At 39.8% G+C, this 17,470-nt stretch overlaps 2 protein-coding genes across 2 annotated transcripts in view; one reads left to right on the top strand and one right to left on the bottom strand.

Moving 5' to 3' along the window:
• Window positions 1-238: 238 nt before the first annotated feature.
• Window positions 239-15,346, bottom strand: ECHDC2 (enoyl-CoA hydratase domain containing 2). The gene is made up of 10 exons (XM_026665884.2): window positions 14,956-15,346; window positions 12,378-12,445; window positions 12,026-12,113; window positions 8,757-8,843; window positions 6,655-6,747; window positions 5,960-6,016; window positions 4,163-4,350; window positions 3,076-3,126; window positions 1,605-1,652; window positions 239-980 (listed from the first exon to the last, which is right to left on the bottom strand). The coding sequence occupies exons 1-10, from the start codon at window positions 15,101-15,103 to the stop codon at window positions 903-905; spliced, it is 906 nt and encodes a 301-aa protein (XP_026521669.1). The 5' UTR covers window positions 15,104-15,346; the 3' UTR covers window positions 239-902.
• A 1,178-nt stretch (window positions 15,347-16,524) lies between these two features.
• SCP2 (sterol carrier protein 2) overlaps window positions 16,525-17,470 on the top strand; it is a 28,459-nt gene continuing 27,513 nt past the window's right edge. The window contains exon 1 of the mRNA XM_026665882.2: window positions 16,525-17,080. Within this exon, the coding sequence (XP_026521667.2) occupies window positions 16,796-17,080 (285 nt within the window). The 5' untranslated portion in view covers window positions 16,525-16,795. The remainder of the gene's footprint in view (window positions 17,081-17,470) is intronic.

Raw genomic sequence — 17,470 nt, forward strand, 5'->3', positions numbered from 1 at the left:
TTGGATTTTTTTTGCCACCATGAATACTTAGTATGATCTACAAATTTCACTAGAACACAATTTAACTCCAAATAAAGTATTTACATGCTACCTTAAAAGGTAGCTACCTGCTCTCTGATTTCAAAAGAACAGTCAATAACAAAATGTCAGCAAGCAAGTCTGGAGAAAATAGAACTACCCACTATTAATAGATTGAGCAATGTTCCTGTTGTAAGGAAATAAAGCAATGGCATACTTACACATTTTCAGTTAAGTATTTTAATCTTGAGCTTTATTCAGAAATATAATTCAGAAATGCAAAGAAAATACATACGGTTTTATATTATTTTATCATAAAATAATTGATGTTCTTAAAATGTTTAGGAAATTATAAGAAATTCTGCATTTGGTAGCCATTAAAAAAAATCCCCAAAGTAACAATAGCAAACCACTTCCATCTATACCAAGAAAACTGCATTAGATTGATCCATATAAACTACCAGAAGCTGAACCTGATTCAAAGGAGACTTTATACATTATTGTAAATTTTCTTTGGAGTAGAATCTTTTTTGTGTGTGTGTGCATTACTTATAAAATCTAACAAGTACAGCTGGTTGCTCTTTGGGATGATATATAGTTTCTCTTCATTTAGGAAATCTGTTCCTAAGTGAACAATGTGACAGAAAAAAGTGACAGAGCAGCAATTGACAGTGTTATTCAGGTACAGAAATTTACTCATAAGTGCATTGTGCATGCTTTGGTTGGAAAATGATTTTTTTATCACTGTCATATTTGAATAGTAATACCCTTTACATTATCCGGCAAAAAAAAGTATAAAGCTTATAAGGAAAAGCTTTTCAATAAGGCACAGCCTTTTGATCACCTCCTTGTATTCAGGCACTTTCAGAAATGGTGTTTTAGCCTCATTTACCAGTGAATTTTGGAAGTCGTTTCTCACTGAAAGCAGCCATTCCTTCCTGACGGTCTCTAGTAGGGAGATTCTGTGTTTAAAATACAAGTCAATCATTTAATATTTCATCTCTTAATCTTTTCAAAAGTTTTCAAGCCTTTCATTGATACACCAAAACTTCCATCCCCTCAAACTTCCCAAGTTTGTAGGAGTAGGACGATTGGGGTTCTAGCCCAAAACCTATATAGCATAGTCCTAGTTCCCAGCTACTGTTGTTTGTTTTTCCAGTCAAAACTCCTAATAGATGGTCTCTGTGTCTCATAAATAAATAATAGTCATTGGGTTTTGTAATTGTTTTTATTTGATCTACACTGTCCGGAATTCATTTTGGAGCTGGCCTGCCTCCAAATATCATTAAATAAAGAAAAGGCAATTTAGGATGTACATGTGTATGTGAATACACAAAAATTGTAATTTGATTTACTGGGGTTTTTAATTGATCTGATGGGTGTGGGTGCATATTTGTATTCAGAACTGAAGAATGGAGAAAAGTATAACAATCTAAATGTCTGAGAAGCAAGAACACACACTGAAGCTAAGAAGAAGAAACATTTTTTCTTTTTACTAATCTTTTTAAATTGTCATACCACAAGATTTGATAAAGTTGGGGGGGGGGGGCACAAGAAACAGATTTTTTTTTAAAAAAAGAAAATACCTGGGCATAGCACATTCTTTCAATAGCCATTCCTGAAGCAATATCAACCTGAAAAGGAAGGGAAAAAAACCTTTTGCCCATCTAAAGGAAAGCAGTACCAAGTTACCAATTCAGAAATAATATATTGAAGTATAGTTTAATGAATTGTAATAAATCATCCTGGACTTCCCCCAAGTTTCATCAGTGACATAAGACAAGGTTCTCTCTACCAAGCAAAGCTTTTGGCACATAAATATTAACAGATTTATTATAGGTGCAGCTACATTAGATACTCAGAGCAGATACATTTGGATTATGCCAGATGTAGAGAACCTTGTGGGAATTTCAGTATGAAAATGAGTGTTACCTGTGCAATTGCTATATGTGCACATACACATTGTCTCCTACAATAACACTTAACTAAGTTACATTTTAAAGTTACATTTAAGATAACATTTAAGCAGACAACCACTTAAACATGAGCCAGCAGTGTGCTGGCAGCTGCCAAAAAAACCAACACAGTCCTAGGCTGCGTTAACAGGGATGGAATTAAGCTCGTGTGAAGTTTTAGTACCACTTTATAATGCCTTGGTAAGACCACACTTGGAATACTGCATCCAGTTTTGAAATAAAAATATTGAGACTCTAAAAAGAGTGCAGAGAAGAGCAAGAATATGGATTAGGGGACTGGATGCTAAAACGTGAGGAACAGTTGGTATGTCTAGTCTGTCTAATGAAGAATTGGGGTGACATAACTGTTACCCGTTTGAGGGCTGCCACAAAGAAGAGGGGGGCAATCTATTTTCCAAAGCACCTAAAAGCAAGACAAGCAATGGATGGAAACTAATAAAGGAGAGATCCAACCTAGAAATAAGAAATTTCCTGACAATTAGAACAATCAATCAGTGGAACGGCTTGCCTTCAGAAGTTGGTGTTCCATTACTGGAGAAAAAACTCAATAGCCATTTGTCTGAAATGGTTTAAAGTCTTTTTGGGGGTTGGACTAATGGTTTCTTCCAACTCTGTTATTCTGTAAATTGTTCTGCCCTGCCTGACAACTCAGGAGAAAGTTCTATAGTAACAGTAGTTGAAGCCTCTGTGTGGAAATGGTGATTTGTTAGGGTATTATTTCTTCTACTTTTCTATCCTTTTTGTTTCTTGGCTGAGTGTACTATTACTGAAAATGCAGCACTAGAATGAAGAAGCAATGGTCATCTGTACATTTCTTATGTCTTCTTTTGATTCAGACAATGAAATAGATCTGTCATTCATGTCAAATTACTGTATCTGGACTGTAAATGTAGACAGCCACCAAATGGCAGGAAAAAGATATAGACAACTTTTAACTCTTGCCATGATATTAGCGGACTGAATTTCTGCAGGTTATATCTGGAAGCTCTAAAAAATGTTGTGGGTCTTTTTGGAACATTATTTCTCTACTTTTCTGTAGAACTTTAAATATAAATTGAAGAAGCTTGTAATAAATCATTACCTCAATCCCTTTGTTTATAGCCAATTTACTCAGTCTCACAGCTATTGGAGCCTTTGAAAAGAAAAGAAAAGCATTTTTGTATTGGAAATGTGTTTGTTTGCATGTACACAATGCACACACACACATGCACACACACACCATTAATTCAATCCCCCATATAACTAGTCTGGACAAAGTACCTCATAAAGGAACTCATAATCAACAAGTGCTAAAGATTGCAATACATCATTTTCACAATAAGTGGAGTAAATACAAGACTGCCTCTGGTGTATTGCATACATTTCTAATAAAAAAGGAAGATACGTTGAATTTACAGAACATACACTATTCAGGGAGGCATGAGGAATTTTGAGGAAGTCTTTTTTTAGTTTTAGTTTTGTTTTCATAAAAACAAAAACAAAACTCCGTCAAAACTCCTGATGCCAAACAAAGTTGAAACTGTTGTAAGCTAAATTGGAAACTACTTTAAAAGAAATGAAATCAAATTATAATTAGCTTTACATACTGTGTTTTCAAAAAACGCCAGTGTTCTAAAAATAAGAACCCAAAGAGCAACTATGTCAAGAAAGATATTGCACAAATTAGGGAAAGGCCTCTTTAGCACAGAGCAACTTTAAATTTCAAGTCATTTGAGAGTTATTTCAGTTATCTAAGTGGAACTGACATAAAAGAAATACTTATTCTTTACTTAGCTTATGCAAGTCTCTTTACACCATAAGGTAATGGCCTTAGATGTTATAAATTCTCACAGAGACAAATGAAAAGATAGTTAAATCTTCTATATCAGTTTGGTTCCCCTAGGTGTAATCAATGAAGCAGGAATAGCAAAGTATATATTTTTGGTGCAGTAAAGCCAAATTACTGTTTATTCAGGATTTATGAGAATCCAGTTAATTTATCAATGGATGTCTTCTAAACTAAAAAGAATTCTTTGTCACCAAGAAATATATAAATATTTAAGACAGGTTGAATTCAAGATTTAATTTGCCTTTAGAAATTTACAGCACAATAAAAAGTACTCTATTTTTAAAAAGCAGAAACATTGTTTCTTCAGCAATATAGAGAGGAAGGTGAAGAACACGCTAACCTGAGGAACTATTTCTTCAGCTAAAGCCAATGCCTTTCGGTATGCTGCATCCCCTTCCTCATTCTGTGGTACTGTGTGATTAAGTAGCCCCATGGAGAAAGCTTCTTGCCCATCAATCTGTCTGCCAGTGAAAATGAGCTCCTTGGCTAGGCCAAGGCCAATGTAGCGTGATAAGCGCTGGGTTCCACCTAGACAGGGAAAAATGCAAAATTCCTCAATCAGATTTTACAGAAAGCTCTTATATGCCTTGGTTTCCATTTCAATTTCAAGGAGAGAAGTAACATAGAACTAAGAAGAATTTTTCTAAGAGAGAGGACAATTAACCAGTAGAAAGGCTTGCCTACAGAAGTTGTGGGTGTTCCATTATTGGAGACTTTAAAAAAAAAGACAGGACAGCCATTTGTCTAGAATGGTATACTATAGGGTCTCCTGCTTCAGCAGGAATTGGACTAGAAGACCGGTAAGGTCCCTTCCAACTCTGTTATTCTATTCTGTTATTTAATTCCACAAAGAACCATCCCTATTGCTAAAGTTAAAAGTAGTGATTATGACGTTTCTCCTAAATTCTGCTGATTTACTTGGGTTGAAATCTAGTTGTTACTAGCCTTCTAACATCAAACCAGGTTCTTACAAACCAGCCCTATAAGACAGGCTAGGTCAAGAAACAGGAGCCGTAGGAATTTTAAGGAATGTTTTTCATAGTAAAAATGTAAGATGGTAGAATGAAAACCTGCCCAAGTTTCTCTGTACCTCAGGTGACACTAAACAGAATCAAGGTAGGGTTAGAATTATAACTTCTAAAATTCCTCCTGATTAGTTCTTTCATACTTTTCCCAAAATCATATATAAATTTCTTTATACTTGTATACATTATATTGGTATAGTGAACCTCATCTTAATAGAATAATTGGTATAAGCAATTTTCTGATATTCTTAATGTCTCTTAATACCAAAGTATGTTATAAAACTGATTTCTGGTAGTTGCTTATTGTACAAGTAATGTAAATGTGATGTGTTGCAGACTAAGCCCATTGCACTAAGGTATGATCGGTTGAGATTTCACTGTAATAATTTTCATGAAAAGGTTCTGTTCTTGCATTAATTTCCTTGGATTTAAAGTTTACCATAACTATGTTTTTTGACATTGCCACCTCAAAACAATTAATTCCCTCAACCAGGAAAGGAAGCTTTTGGAATTTCATTTTTTTCTTCCATAGCTAAAAGGAAGCTAATCTAGCACTACCTTATTTTTTTTCACAGTTAGGGTCCCTTCAATTGGGTGGCAAAAGTAGGACAGTTTTCATGAGCTAATCAATTCTCTTTCACCTGGCAAATGGAGGGGTTGCATAAATCATCAGTGGGTCGATTTTCTACCCATTCTTATTTTACATGGATACATTAATTTCCAGAGCAAGGAAAAAGAGATGGGAAACTCTATGCTGGAGAGAGGAGAGTAGCAGATTTACTTTTCTGATTGATAAGAGCAGAAAACAACATGTAATGGCAGCTTGATTCCTGGGAAAATCGAGAAACCTGAAGATGATCTTAATTGACAGTTCCAGGCATGTGTGCAAACTCTTTGTGAAATCCTCAAGAAAATATGTATCATATTCATTTATGTCATATTTCTTTTAGGAAAGTAAACTATTCTCATGTTGGGAAAACAGGAGTTATACAATAGGAATGTATAACAATATAAAATCTGAGAACTTATATTAATAGCTTTTGGTATTTTTAACACATTACAGTACAATTGTATGACAAGGGGCAAGAAAATGGATGATGCAACAACCTTACCTGCCCCAGGGAGAAGTCCTCTGGTAGTTTCAATTAAACCCATTTTAGCCGACGATGCTGATTTGAAAAAAAAAAAAAGACACATACAAGATCAAAATAGTAGTATAATAATGATATAAAGGTAGCACACATTTAACAAGTCTTAAAAATACTACAGTTTGGCTGGACCAAGTTTGTAATATAGGAATATAATAATGTCAACAGTTAGCTTATGATTTTTAGATGTTATAGGTTGAATTAAATTAACTGTTTTCAGAATAGGAACCAAAAGTATTGGTTATACACATAGTCCTCGACTTATGATCACAGTTGAACCCAAAATTTCTGTTGTTCGTGAGACATTAGTTAAGTGAGTTTTGCCCCATTTTAAGACTTTCCTTGCCACAATTGTTAAGTGAATCACTGCAACTGGTAAGTCAGTAACCTGGTTATTAAGTGAATCTGGCTTCCCCACTGACTTTGCTTTGTCAGAAAGTTGCAAAGGTGATCCCGTGACCCCACGATACTGCAATGGTCATAAGTATGAACCAGTTGCCATGCGCCTGAATTTTGATCACATGAGCACGATGGGGAAGCTGCAAAGGTCATAACTGTGAAAAATGGTCACAAGTCACTTTTTCCAGTGCCATTGTAACTTTGAACAGTCAGTAAATGTAGTGTTGTAAGTCGAGGACTACCTGTAGTGATATTCTCACCTGCTACTCGAAGATCACAAGCTAGGGCCATTTCCAAGCCGCCACCCAAGGCATAACCATCGATTGCAGCAATAGTCGGCATTGGTAATGCAGCTGCAAATATGACAGAAACAGGATCATGAAGTGCGTTTTTGCCAAAATGGCACAATAAAAGAAAAAGCAACAAGAATCTACTGGAGAATCTACTGGAGAAAGAAAATATAAAGAACAAATGGCAGGAATATACAAGCAGTCCTTGATTTACGACCACAATTGAGCCCAGAATGTATGTTGTTAAGTGAGACAGATGTTACGTGAGCTTTGGCCCATTTTATGATCTTTGTAGCCACAGTTGTTAAGTGAATCAGTGCAGTTATTAAGTTAGTGACACGGTTGTTAAGTGAATCTGGCTTCCCCATTGACTTTGCTTGTCAGAAGGTCGCAAAAAGGGATCAGACACGAGCCTGAGTCACTGCAACTGTCATAAATGTGAGTCAAGTTGCCAAGCATCTGAATTTTGAGCACGTGGCAACAGTCATAAGTGTGAAAAACAGTCGTAAGTCCTGTTTTTCAGTTCCACTGTGATTCGAACGGTCACTCGATGAATGGTTAGAACTACAGTTTAGAAAAAAGATTCCATGATTGATGAAATGCGAAAGGATTGTCCTTACACCTAGCATTCTGACAAGTACAAGTAATTCTCAACATATGACATTGGGGGGGATGTGCCAGAGTGCACGGAGGTCCACAAGTGCTGGGAGAGGCGTGGCAGAGATGTGCAAGTGGCCAGCATGGCACAAGGGCAGAGGGGCTGGAAGAGAGTTACTCAGTGCCTTTCCTTCTGGTTTCCCTATTGATCATCTGGGAAAGCTGGCAAGGAAGGTTACAATTGGCAATCACATAATTGTGGGGCATGGCAATGCAGGATGCAATAGCAAGAGGTTTGCCAAGCACTCAGATTGGGATCGCCTGACTGCGGGGATGTAGGAATGGCTGGAGCTCTGAGGAGCACTCATAACCACCATGCCTTCAGCAATGTCATAGCTTTAAACAGTCACTAAACAAATGGTTGTAGGTCACAGGTGTTCCACCTCTTGGATTGCCTGGGCCACATTGAGAGAAGAATTGTCTTGGGACCAGTGCTGGTATTCTATCGGTTCGGCCTGGTTCTGGCGAGCCGGTAGCAGCGATGAGCAGCAGGGATCGAACCGGTTGTCTCGGCTGCTCTGCTGTTGGGCCCACCCACCCACCTGGGCTCCCATACTCCCCTTTATCCGCTGAATTTGAAGCGCAGTTGCTTTGCGCAGCACAGAATAGTGCCGCGTGGCAGCTGCTGAAGCGACCGGGATCGTGCAGGCCTGCAGGTGAGTTATAATGCCTCTGCGCCTGCACAAACACCTCTGCACCTGCGCAAAGTGCGTATTTGGCGTGCGCATGCACGCAAAGTGTGCATGCGCACAAAGCGCGCCCACCAAACCAAACCCACCAAACTGGTGGCAAAAATATTTGAATCCCACCACTGCTTGGGCCACATATAAAATATATAATATTATAAAATATATAATATGGTTAATGTGTATAGATCACATTAAAATTGTCAAAAGTGTACACAATCTTGTGGGATGCATTACTAGCTGTCTGGGGCTATGTGCGGCCTGCAGGCTGTGGGTTAGACACGCCTGTTGTAAGTCAAGGACTACTTGTAAAGTTAAATGGGCCCTAGAAAACGTTGCTGAATCATTGAAAAACTTACAGGATGATGTTTCAAGTGCTACTTATAGATTGTAAACACAGCAAAGGCCGAGAGAAGGAAAAGATCACTTTATGTTCCAATACGAAAAAGGCAGTGCTAAAGAATGTTCAAACTATCACACAATCGCAGTGATCTCACAGGCTAGCAAGATAATGTCCACGATATTTGGAGTGACGAATAACAAGTTATGTACAAGTTAGATTCAAAACAAGCAGATAGCACATTGCTGATACCTGACAGATAATGGAAAAAACAAGGGAGTTCTCACAACATTTATTTTTGCTTTACAGATAACAACAAGGCTTCTGACTGTGCTTCATATTAACAAGGCTGATTCACTTGTGAACAAAGGGCTCTACCAGGAGCTTACCAATGTTGTCCATTAAACTTCTGAGCCTCTGAACAAAATGATCAGCTTCAGTATCACTCATTCGAGCTCGCTCTTTTAAGTCGGCACCTACATTTACAAAACCAAGACATAATTTGGGAAACACGGAAAGAGAAATGCTTGACGCACACACACACACATACATATACATACATATACATACATATATGTATATATGAGATATATATACATATACATATACATATGTATGTATGTATGTATGTATATATGAGATATATATACTATGTCTATTATTGACCTCACCCCTTTCCTAAGAGGTCTGTAGGGGCGGCATAAGCGCACCAACGTGCCTACCGTCCCTGTCCTATTGTTTCTCTTATTCTTCTTTTATTTTTCTTATATGTACCCATTTCATGTATTCACAACTATGTATACACTTATACTTATTATCTTGTTGTTTGTTTTTCTTCCTTGTTTCTGGGGGGTTGGGGGCTCCTTTTGGCCCGTCGGGGGGGCGGGGGGCTGTCCCGGGGTTTTTTGGGGTGGGGGCTTTTTGCGGGGTTGGGTTTGGTCTCTGGCCCCCCTTTTTTTTCTCCTTTTTCTTTGGCTCCCCCTTTGGGGGTTTTCCGGTGTGCGTTTTCTTTGGGGGGTCTCCCCCGCCCGCCTTCTCCTCTTTTTTTTTTTTGGTTTTTCTTTTTTTTGCTCCTTTTTTTTTTTTTTCTCTTTTTTGTTTTTTTTTTTTTTTCTTTTTTTTTTCCTCTTTTTTTTTCTCTTGTTTCTTTTTTTTTGGGCCTTTCTTTTCTCTTCTCCCCTTCCTTTTCTTCCTCTTTTTTCTTTTTTTCTCTTTCTAAACAATTGGCAAATCAAATAAATAAATAAATATATACATATACATATATATATGTCTCTCCTGTCTCTCCAACAATATGGCCTCCCACAATAGGAAGTCCCAGCATGTTTTATAGGCATGAAATGAAATTAAGCCCCTCCCCCCAAGTTAAGGCCTATATTAAAACATGCGAAATGGGGGGAATTGTGGGGGCTTGCTGTTAGGAAGTACTTTTGTTGCACACCCGGATATGGTGCTGCCTGCATTGACCCCAATACGAAGTGCCCCACCAACAATGCCGAGGTCAACATCCAAGTCATCGCCGCCCACCCGGCCGAAGATGCAAGGGGGGGAAATTAAGTCACCCCCGAAAAGACGGCCTAGCCATTTTTTCAGGGCTCAAAAAAAAATAAGACCCGGCCTTATTATATGAGAAACACGGTATATATACATGTATATATATGTATATATAAGTATATGTATATATATATGTATGTATATATGTATGTATGTATAAATATATACATATATACATACATATATATATATATATACATACATATACATATACATATATATACATATATATATATATATATATATATACATACATACATACATACATACATATATATATATATATATATATATATATATATATATATATATATATATTTAATTATTCAGCTTTGTTTGGGTATTTTCCCACGTCATTATAGTTGTGCTTTTAAAGTTGTAGCAACGTTTCGGCAGAATCTCATCTGCCATCATCAGGCTTCTGTGTTGTGACAAACGTTGCTACAACTTTATAAGCACAACTATAATGACGTGGGAAAATACCCGAACAAAGCTGAATACCATACATGGAAGTACCCGCGAAAACTTAAGAAAAAATATATACACATATTATTTAATATTATTGACTACTGTTTAATAAATAGTAGATATTATTAACATTACTTGCATCAGTAAATAATGATGTGTAATACATTTACATCTATAATGCCAGAAGTCACACTCTTAAAACAATCAGAATAGAGCTGTAAAGGACCTTGGAGATATTCTAGTCCAACCTCCTGCTCAAGTAAGAGACCCTATACCAGGGGTGTCAAACTTGCATCTTCATGGAGGTGTCATGTGATATATCGGGACCTTCCCCTCATTCGCTAAACCGGGCAGGGGCGGGGCCATCATGTGGCACACATCTGGCCTGCAGGCCATGAGTTTAACACCCCTGCCCTATACCAACTGTACAGCTACAGTTCTTTTCTTGCTTCTGGTGCTTTGGAAAATAAGTTGACCCCCCCTCTTCTTTGTGGCAGCCCTTCAAATAGTGGACTGCGGCTATTATGTCATCCCTAGTCCTTCTTTTCTCTAGACTAGCCATATCCAGTTCCTGCAACTGTTCTTCATAAGTTTTAGTTTCCAGGCCTTTAATCATTTTAGTTGCTCTTCTCCGCACTTTTCCCAAAATCTCAACATCTTTTTTGTAATGTGGTGATCAAAACTGGAATTGTTTGGGTGACAAAAAAGCAAGGAGTGACGAGAAAATAATCTGTATAAATTGAATTAGTTATTAGAAGCTATCCTGCTCTATGGAGTAGAGAGTTGGTCTCTGACAGAAAGCTACTTGAAGAGATTAGATAGAAGCATTTGAAATGTGGATTTATAGATGGCTGTTACGTATAAGCTGGGTTGACAAAATCAGAAATGAGGCGATTAAGCTGCCTGAGAAAGCCAAGGGAAATCATCAAAACCATTAAAAAGTGAAAATTGGAATATTTCGGGCATGCGATGCGATACCTGGAAAAATACGGCATCCTCCACTTAATCCTCCAGGGAAAGATTGAAGGCAAACAAGGTCCAGGCAGAAAAAGAACATCATGGCTTCAACATCTAAGAGACTGGTTTGGACAAAATTCAGCAGCACTTTTTCATGCGGCTGTTGATAAAAATAGGATCACCAACATGATCGCCAATGTCTGACGGCAGATATGGCACAAGAAGTTTAGAAGCAATTGTCCATCAAATAAAATAAATAATGAGAGCCAGTTTCATGTAACGATTAAGGAATCAGGCTAGAAACTGGGAGATACTGAGTCTTGCCTTAGGCACAGGCACAAAGCCAGGTTGGCTTGGACCAGCCCATGGGATGAGGCAATAACAAACCATTTCTGAAAAAAATTGTCACTGATATAGGAAATATATTTTATTAAATAATCAAGTGGAAAGGATAGGTTAAGTCAGAGATCTTCAAACTTGGCAACTTTAAGACTTATGGACTTCAACTCCCAAAATTCTACAGCCAGCTATGCTATGTTGGCTGGAGAATTCTGGGAGTTGAAGTCCACAAGTCTTAAAGTTGCCAAGTTTGGGAACCCCTGGGTTAAGTGATGTATTTTCTTCCACTCATTCTAAGTTTTTTGGCTTTTTCAAATAAAAAAAAAACAGCTTTACTTACCAGCACAAAAAACACCCTTTACTTTGCTTTTGATTATTACAGCACGGATACTTTCATCAAAATGAAGAACATCAAGGATTTCATATAGCTAATGAAAGAAGAGAATAAATCCCAACATTCAATTCAATGAAAACTTCCTTTGAGGTCACAGCTATGTATGTGTGATCACACTTTAGGTGATAAAATACATAAGCTGGTATGTGCATAATTTGTTTTTCCATATGTGGCTTCTGCTACAAAATCTGCATTAAGATCTAGGAAAGTACTGTTCATTGACAGTTATGCTTACCTTGGACACCCATATCCTTTCAAACAATATCTATATAAGGGAAAATTAAATACAATCACTTACTTCGTCCACAAACACTTTCCCCAAGGCATTTCTGGCATGTGGTCTGTTCATCTGAATTTCTGTGATTCCTTTACTCCTCAAAAGAACAATAATATATATTTTTTTAAAAAGAGATTTATGTCTTGTTTACTTAATCAAAACAATTCCAGGCCAACATTCAGTTCAAGCTCATAATAAAATATTAGAAAATTCAAACACTGTGTTTCAGGAGGTTTTTTTTTTTTTTTTTAAGCACAGTCATCTCAGAGAAGCCTAAAAAGCAAATCTAGGAATAAAAGCAGCAGTAAAACTATTGAATAAATGTGGGCTTAGAAACCTAATTAAGGTCAGAGTTGGAGAGGAATCAGAAAATCATTCCAAAGAAGACTGTGTAATCCAGGTCCGTGGACCGATATCAATCCATAGCATGCCAGAAACCAGGCCACTCAGAGAAGCGAAGTCCCATCTGTGGGATGTAGGCAGCACGCAACCCCCCACCCCGCACTCTGCGCTGCAGAAAAACCTGTCTCCATGGAACCGTCCCTGGTGCCCAAAAAGTTGGGGGCCACTGTTGTAAAACACTTCTAAATTGCAAAAGTCTAAGAAGTTATGAAAGCAAAGCTGCCTTGACTTTTTTTTACTGTATTACATTCTTTCTCTGCATTTACTTCTGAAATAGGATGAGCTGAGTGGAAAGGGGAACTGTGTATCATTTGAGTTATGTGCATTCTGCTTATGCATGGATATTTTAGGGCTTTTTTTGTGTGTGTATGCATGTGTCAGTCTTTATTCCTGTTGATTGCCTAGATCCATGATGGCGAACCTATGACACGCATGCCAGAAGTGGCACGCAGCCACTTCTGCCGGCACGCGAGAGGTCGCCTGGAAGAGCCCCACTGCACATGCGCGCACGTTGCCTGCCCGCCAGCTGATTGTCAGGTATCTGGCGCACATGCGCAGGGTGTGTGTGGGAGATGCATGTGCAGAGATGCACAGAAACACGTGGGGGGGCTCACATGCACAGAGATGTGCGCTGCACACATGGAGATCGCGCGCACATGCACAGGGGGCATGGGGGGGTCCCCTGCATGCATGGCCTTCTGGGTGCTGGCATGTGAGGGTGCACCCGCAATTTTCAGCACGGGAGCCAAAAAAGGTTAGCCACCACTGGCCTAGATAAATCCTTGCACTCCTCTTGAAAAGATTTCATTAGTGACTTGCCACTTCCTGCTTGCTAAGGCTGAGACAGTGACCAGTCTGGAGTCACTCAGGCAGGCTTAGGCACAAGTCTTACTGTATAAGTGCAGGTAGTCCTTAAGACCACAATTGAGCCCAGAATTTATGTTGCTAATTGAGAAATTTGATAAGTGGGCTTTGCCTCATTTTACGACTTCTCTTGCCACATTTGTTAAGTGAGTCACTGCAGTTGTCAAACTAGTAACATGGTTAAGTGAATGTGATTCCCCCATTGACTTTGCTTGTCAGGTCACAAAAGAATATCATATGAACCCGGGACACACTGCAACCGTCATAAATATGAACCAGTTGTCAGGCATTTGAATGTAAATCTGGTGGCCACGGGGATGCTGCAACGGTCATAAGTATGAAAAATGGTCATAAGTCACTTTTTTCACTGCCGTTGGAATTTCAAACAGCCACTAAATGAACTGTTAAGTCGAGGACTACCTGTATACTGCTTCATAGTTACTCTTTATAGCTATACAAACTTTTCAAACTTCTGCCATGGGGCCTTAATTTCCTTACAAGAATCAAGCATTCTCATATGGCCAGAGTAAGTCCAAAGCCAACTTTGTTTAGCTTTGCGGGCTGTTTTCTCCAGGGCCCTCTGACAGCTACAGACGTTCCAAGGCAGAGTTGTTGTGTGTCCCCCACACACAAAACTTGGCAACTTTAAGATGTGTGGATTTTGAATCCCAGAATTCCACAGCAAGCTTGCTGAAGCATTCTGGAAGTCCACACCGTCTAAAGACAGGGGTCTCCAAACTTGGCAACTTTTAAGACTTTGTGGACTTCAGCTCCCAGAATTCCTCAGCCAGCTTGAAGCCCACAAGTCTTACAGTTGTCAAGTTTGGAGACCCCTGTTTCTAAGAGAAAAGAATCCCTTTAATGAACACAATTGCGGCCTCCTCTAAATTCTCCCTTGACGATTGGCGCCTTCCCCGCCTAGCTAATAAAGGGGCGTGTCTCCGAGGTCTTCTACCATTGGCCCACGGCCTGGATCGCCCCAGGAAGGATGCGCGGGCTTTGATCAGGTCGCGCGCGGTGTCTTTTCCCTACCGCTCAGCTGTGGGAAAGGGGAAAAAGTTCCTTCCTTCAGTCTAGTCTAGAGGACAGCTGCAGGCATTTTACTGCATGTCCCAGAGATGCTTTTTCAAGAGGCAACCGGACTCTCTGGTTTTTCTTTCAATTTCTTTGTTCAGAGAAAAACAGAAAGTCCAGCTGCCTCTTGAAAAAGCACCTTTGGGGCAACCTTGACCCGGATGACTGAGAATCTCTCCCTCAGAATCTCCTGAGACATGTATCTCACAACTGGTTTCTGTGGCCTTGGGCCTTCGGGAGGGCTCCGGGAGTCACTTACCGCAGTCTGCCTTTCCGTGCACGTGTAACAGGATCTCTTTTTTCTTCTCTCCGGACGCGGGTCTTCTCGGGGAGATGCCTACAGTCCCCAGGCAGCTCTCCGTAGAAAGTAATCGCAACACAGCGGTTGCTTGGCCCAGGCGGAGCATTTTATAGGACGCAGCAGCTGGGCCGAGAATTAAACTTAACAAATTCAGGCAAAGCGAGGCTCTGCTATTAACGAAGAAAGGACGGAGGGCAAGCGAATTCCGGTTCGGTTCAAATAGCACGGATCTCTTTAATGGAAGCTGAAACAAACAAGTTTCAAACAACAAACTAGTTTCGGAGCAATCGAAGTACAATACTTTAGGGAAACGGAGGTAGCGCCCTCTTTCGAGCACGAAATCTCTTTTATTCCAAAAATACAATCAAAAGCTTCCTTAGCGTTAAGACCAGAAATCCCAAACTTGGCAACTTTAAGACTTGTGGACTTCAACTCCCAGAAGTCTCCAGCTAGCGTAGCTGGGAGTTGAAGTCCACAAGTTTTAAAGTTGCCAAGTTTGGGGACCTCTGGTTAAGACCGCCTGCTGATGATCTTATGGACAAGTCCGTACACTTTCCCCAGCAACTAATGCAAAAAATAAATTGCCAGCTTGAGGATTTTCTGGCGGTCTCACGTCCGAGTACTACCCAAACCCGAGTTTAATTCCAGTAGCTTTTGAATCTAGAGAGAAAGGATAGTGGAAGGCACTGCTACCAGCTGCTAAGGCTTTCTTTTTTTTTATAACAGGTGGGAAGGAGGCTTGTTCAATAACTTTGATCTGACTGTAACCAAGAGATTGTAAAGTGGCATTACACCAATGCAGCCATGGTCCTGTTCTTTACAACGTAATCCAGTTTTCCCAAACTTGCCAACTTTAAGACATGTGGACTTCAACTTCCAGAATTTCCTATGCCCCCCCCCCCCCCCTGGGGATTTCTGGGAGTTGAAGTCCACATGTCTTAAAGATGCCAGGTTTGCAGAAACACTGATTTAAGGCAATGCTGGCTTTGAGATTCATTGCTATTATGGTACCAATAAAGGAGAACATTTGTAGCTCAGGGTTGAAATGAGGGGTCCTACATAGTGCGACAAACACGCAGAAGACTATCAGAATGCATCCATGAACACCCACTGGTAGTCAGAAGACATGATGAAAATTCTTTAATTTCACAATATATATAGAGATTTAACTCTAGTTTCAATTGGGAAAATATAACACTCCTAGACTAAGCCAAGTCCAAAAATGCCAGGGAATTTCTAGAAGCCTGGCACTCTGACAAATCAGCCATCAATAGATGTTAACAACATCCATAGAATATACAAAAGAGACAATCAATCAGCCCCAAAGACTCCAGCACCTCTCCACCATCAGATCAGCATAGATTAATTCCAAAGTCAATTTTGAACCAACCATCAAGCAAGCAATTCCACAATCAAGAAACTGCCAAAGAACCAACAGTAAACAGCCCAACCAAAGAATCTCTAAAACCGTCCCCCCACCCACACAGACAGGCACAGAATATAAAGCAAACAGCACTCCTTACTACCACTGTTCCTTGGTAATGAAACGTCTGGAAAAAAACTAGCCATCTCAGAAAGCACCAAAGACCCCTCTTTTCTGTTATGGTTTGTATAGACAACCCAAAGTCATTTTTGTGTGTGATAGGTGGCTATTTAAATTTGATAAATAAGAAGCGAATGCACCTTTCGTTCTAATCTCTGCTCTTTGAGAGCTGCTCTTATTTTAACCAAAGTTTGGGGAACTAAAGCATTCTGCAATACTCAGAGATAGGCTCGCTCAGCCTATTATTTCCGACTCATGAATTCAGGCTGGATTTTCAGAGTACCAAAGACTCATGCTACCGCTTTAAGAGGGTGGAGAGAGATCGAGAGTCGGCGCCGCCTCGTCTTTCGGTCTTTATTTGGAGGTGTTGTCAAAAGCCTGCGCGGGGAGGAAAGTCGCAGCGACTGTTCATTTTTTTCCCGTGCGTTTGGTGCTGCGGCTACGCAAGATCCTGGGCGCATCATGGGCAAAAGCAGCAGCAACCTGGTCCCGATCCATGTAGGGAAAAAGGTTTTTGTCATCGGAGTTGGTATGACCAAGGTAACTGGACTGGGCCGGGATACTTGGGAGTTCCGGGTTCTAGAGTGGAAATGCAATTGCTATCATCCGTGGTCACGTCTGGAAAGCAGAGCAGGTTGCTTCAAAGGGTTGGTGAAGTTGGCGTGGGAAAATGGTACGGGGGTTTCTCTTTCTCGGCGGGGTCTTATCCATTGGGCACTTGATAAACTCAGTATTCCCCCAAGAGACACGGTCCTGCCTCATTTCTCAGTGCCTTCGAGTTTAGCGATTGCCTGTACCAGTCCCTGCAGTTTTCTTGTCAACATTTAGGAAGGGCTTTACCATTGCCTTTTTCCTAGGGCTGAGAAAGAGTGACTGGCTTAAAGGTCACTCAGTGGCTTAGTGGGCAAGCCTGGAACTCATGGTCTTCTG

This window comes from Notechis scutatus, chromosome 3 (genome assembly GCF_049901735.1).
Source record: "Notechis scutatus isolate UNSWTSFEM ecotype Mainland chromosome 3, rNotScu1.2, whole genome shotgun sequence".
Lineage (NCBI taxonomy): Eukaryota > Metazoa > Chordata > Lepidosauria > Squamata > Elapidae > Notechis > Notechis scutatus.

Coding starts and splice junctions, on each gene's coding strand:
- ECHDC2 (XM_026665884.2), bottom strand. CDS start 15,103: ATGCTCCGCCTGGGCCAAGCAACCGCTGTGTTGCGATTACTTTCTACG. Junction 12,446..14,955: donor GCACGGAAAGGCAGACTGCG/GTAAGTGACTCC, acceptor TGAGGAGTAAAG/GAATCACAGAAATTCAGATG. Junction 3,127..4,162: donor CTGAAGAAATAGTTCCTCAG/GTTAGCGTGTTC, acceptor TTCTTTTCAAAG/GCTCCAATAGCTGTGAGACT.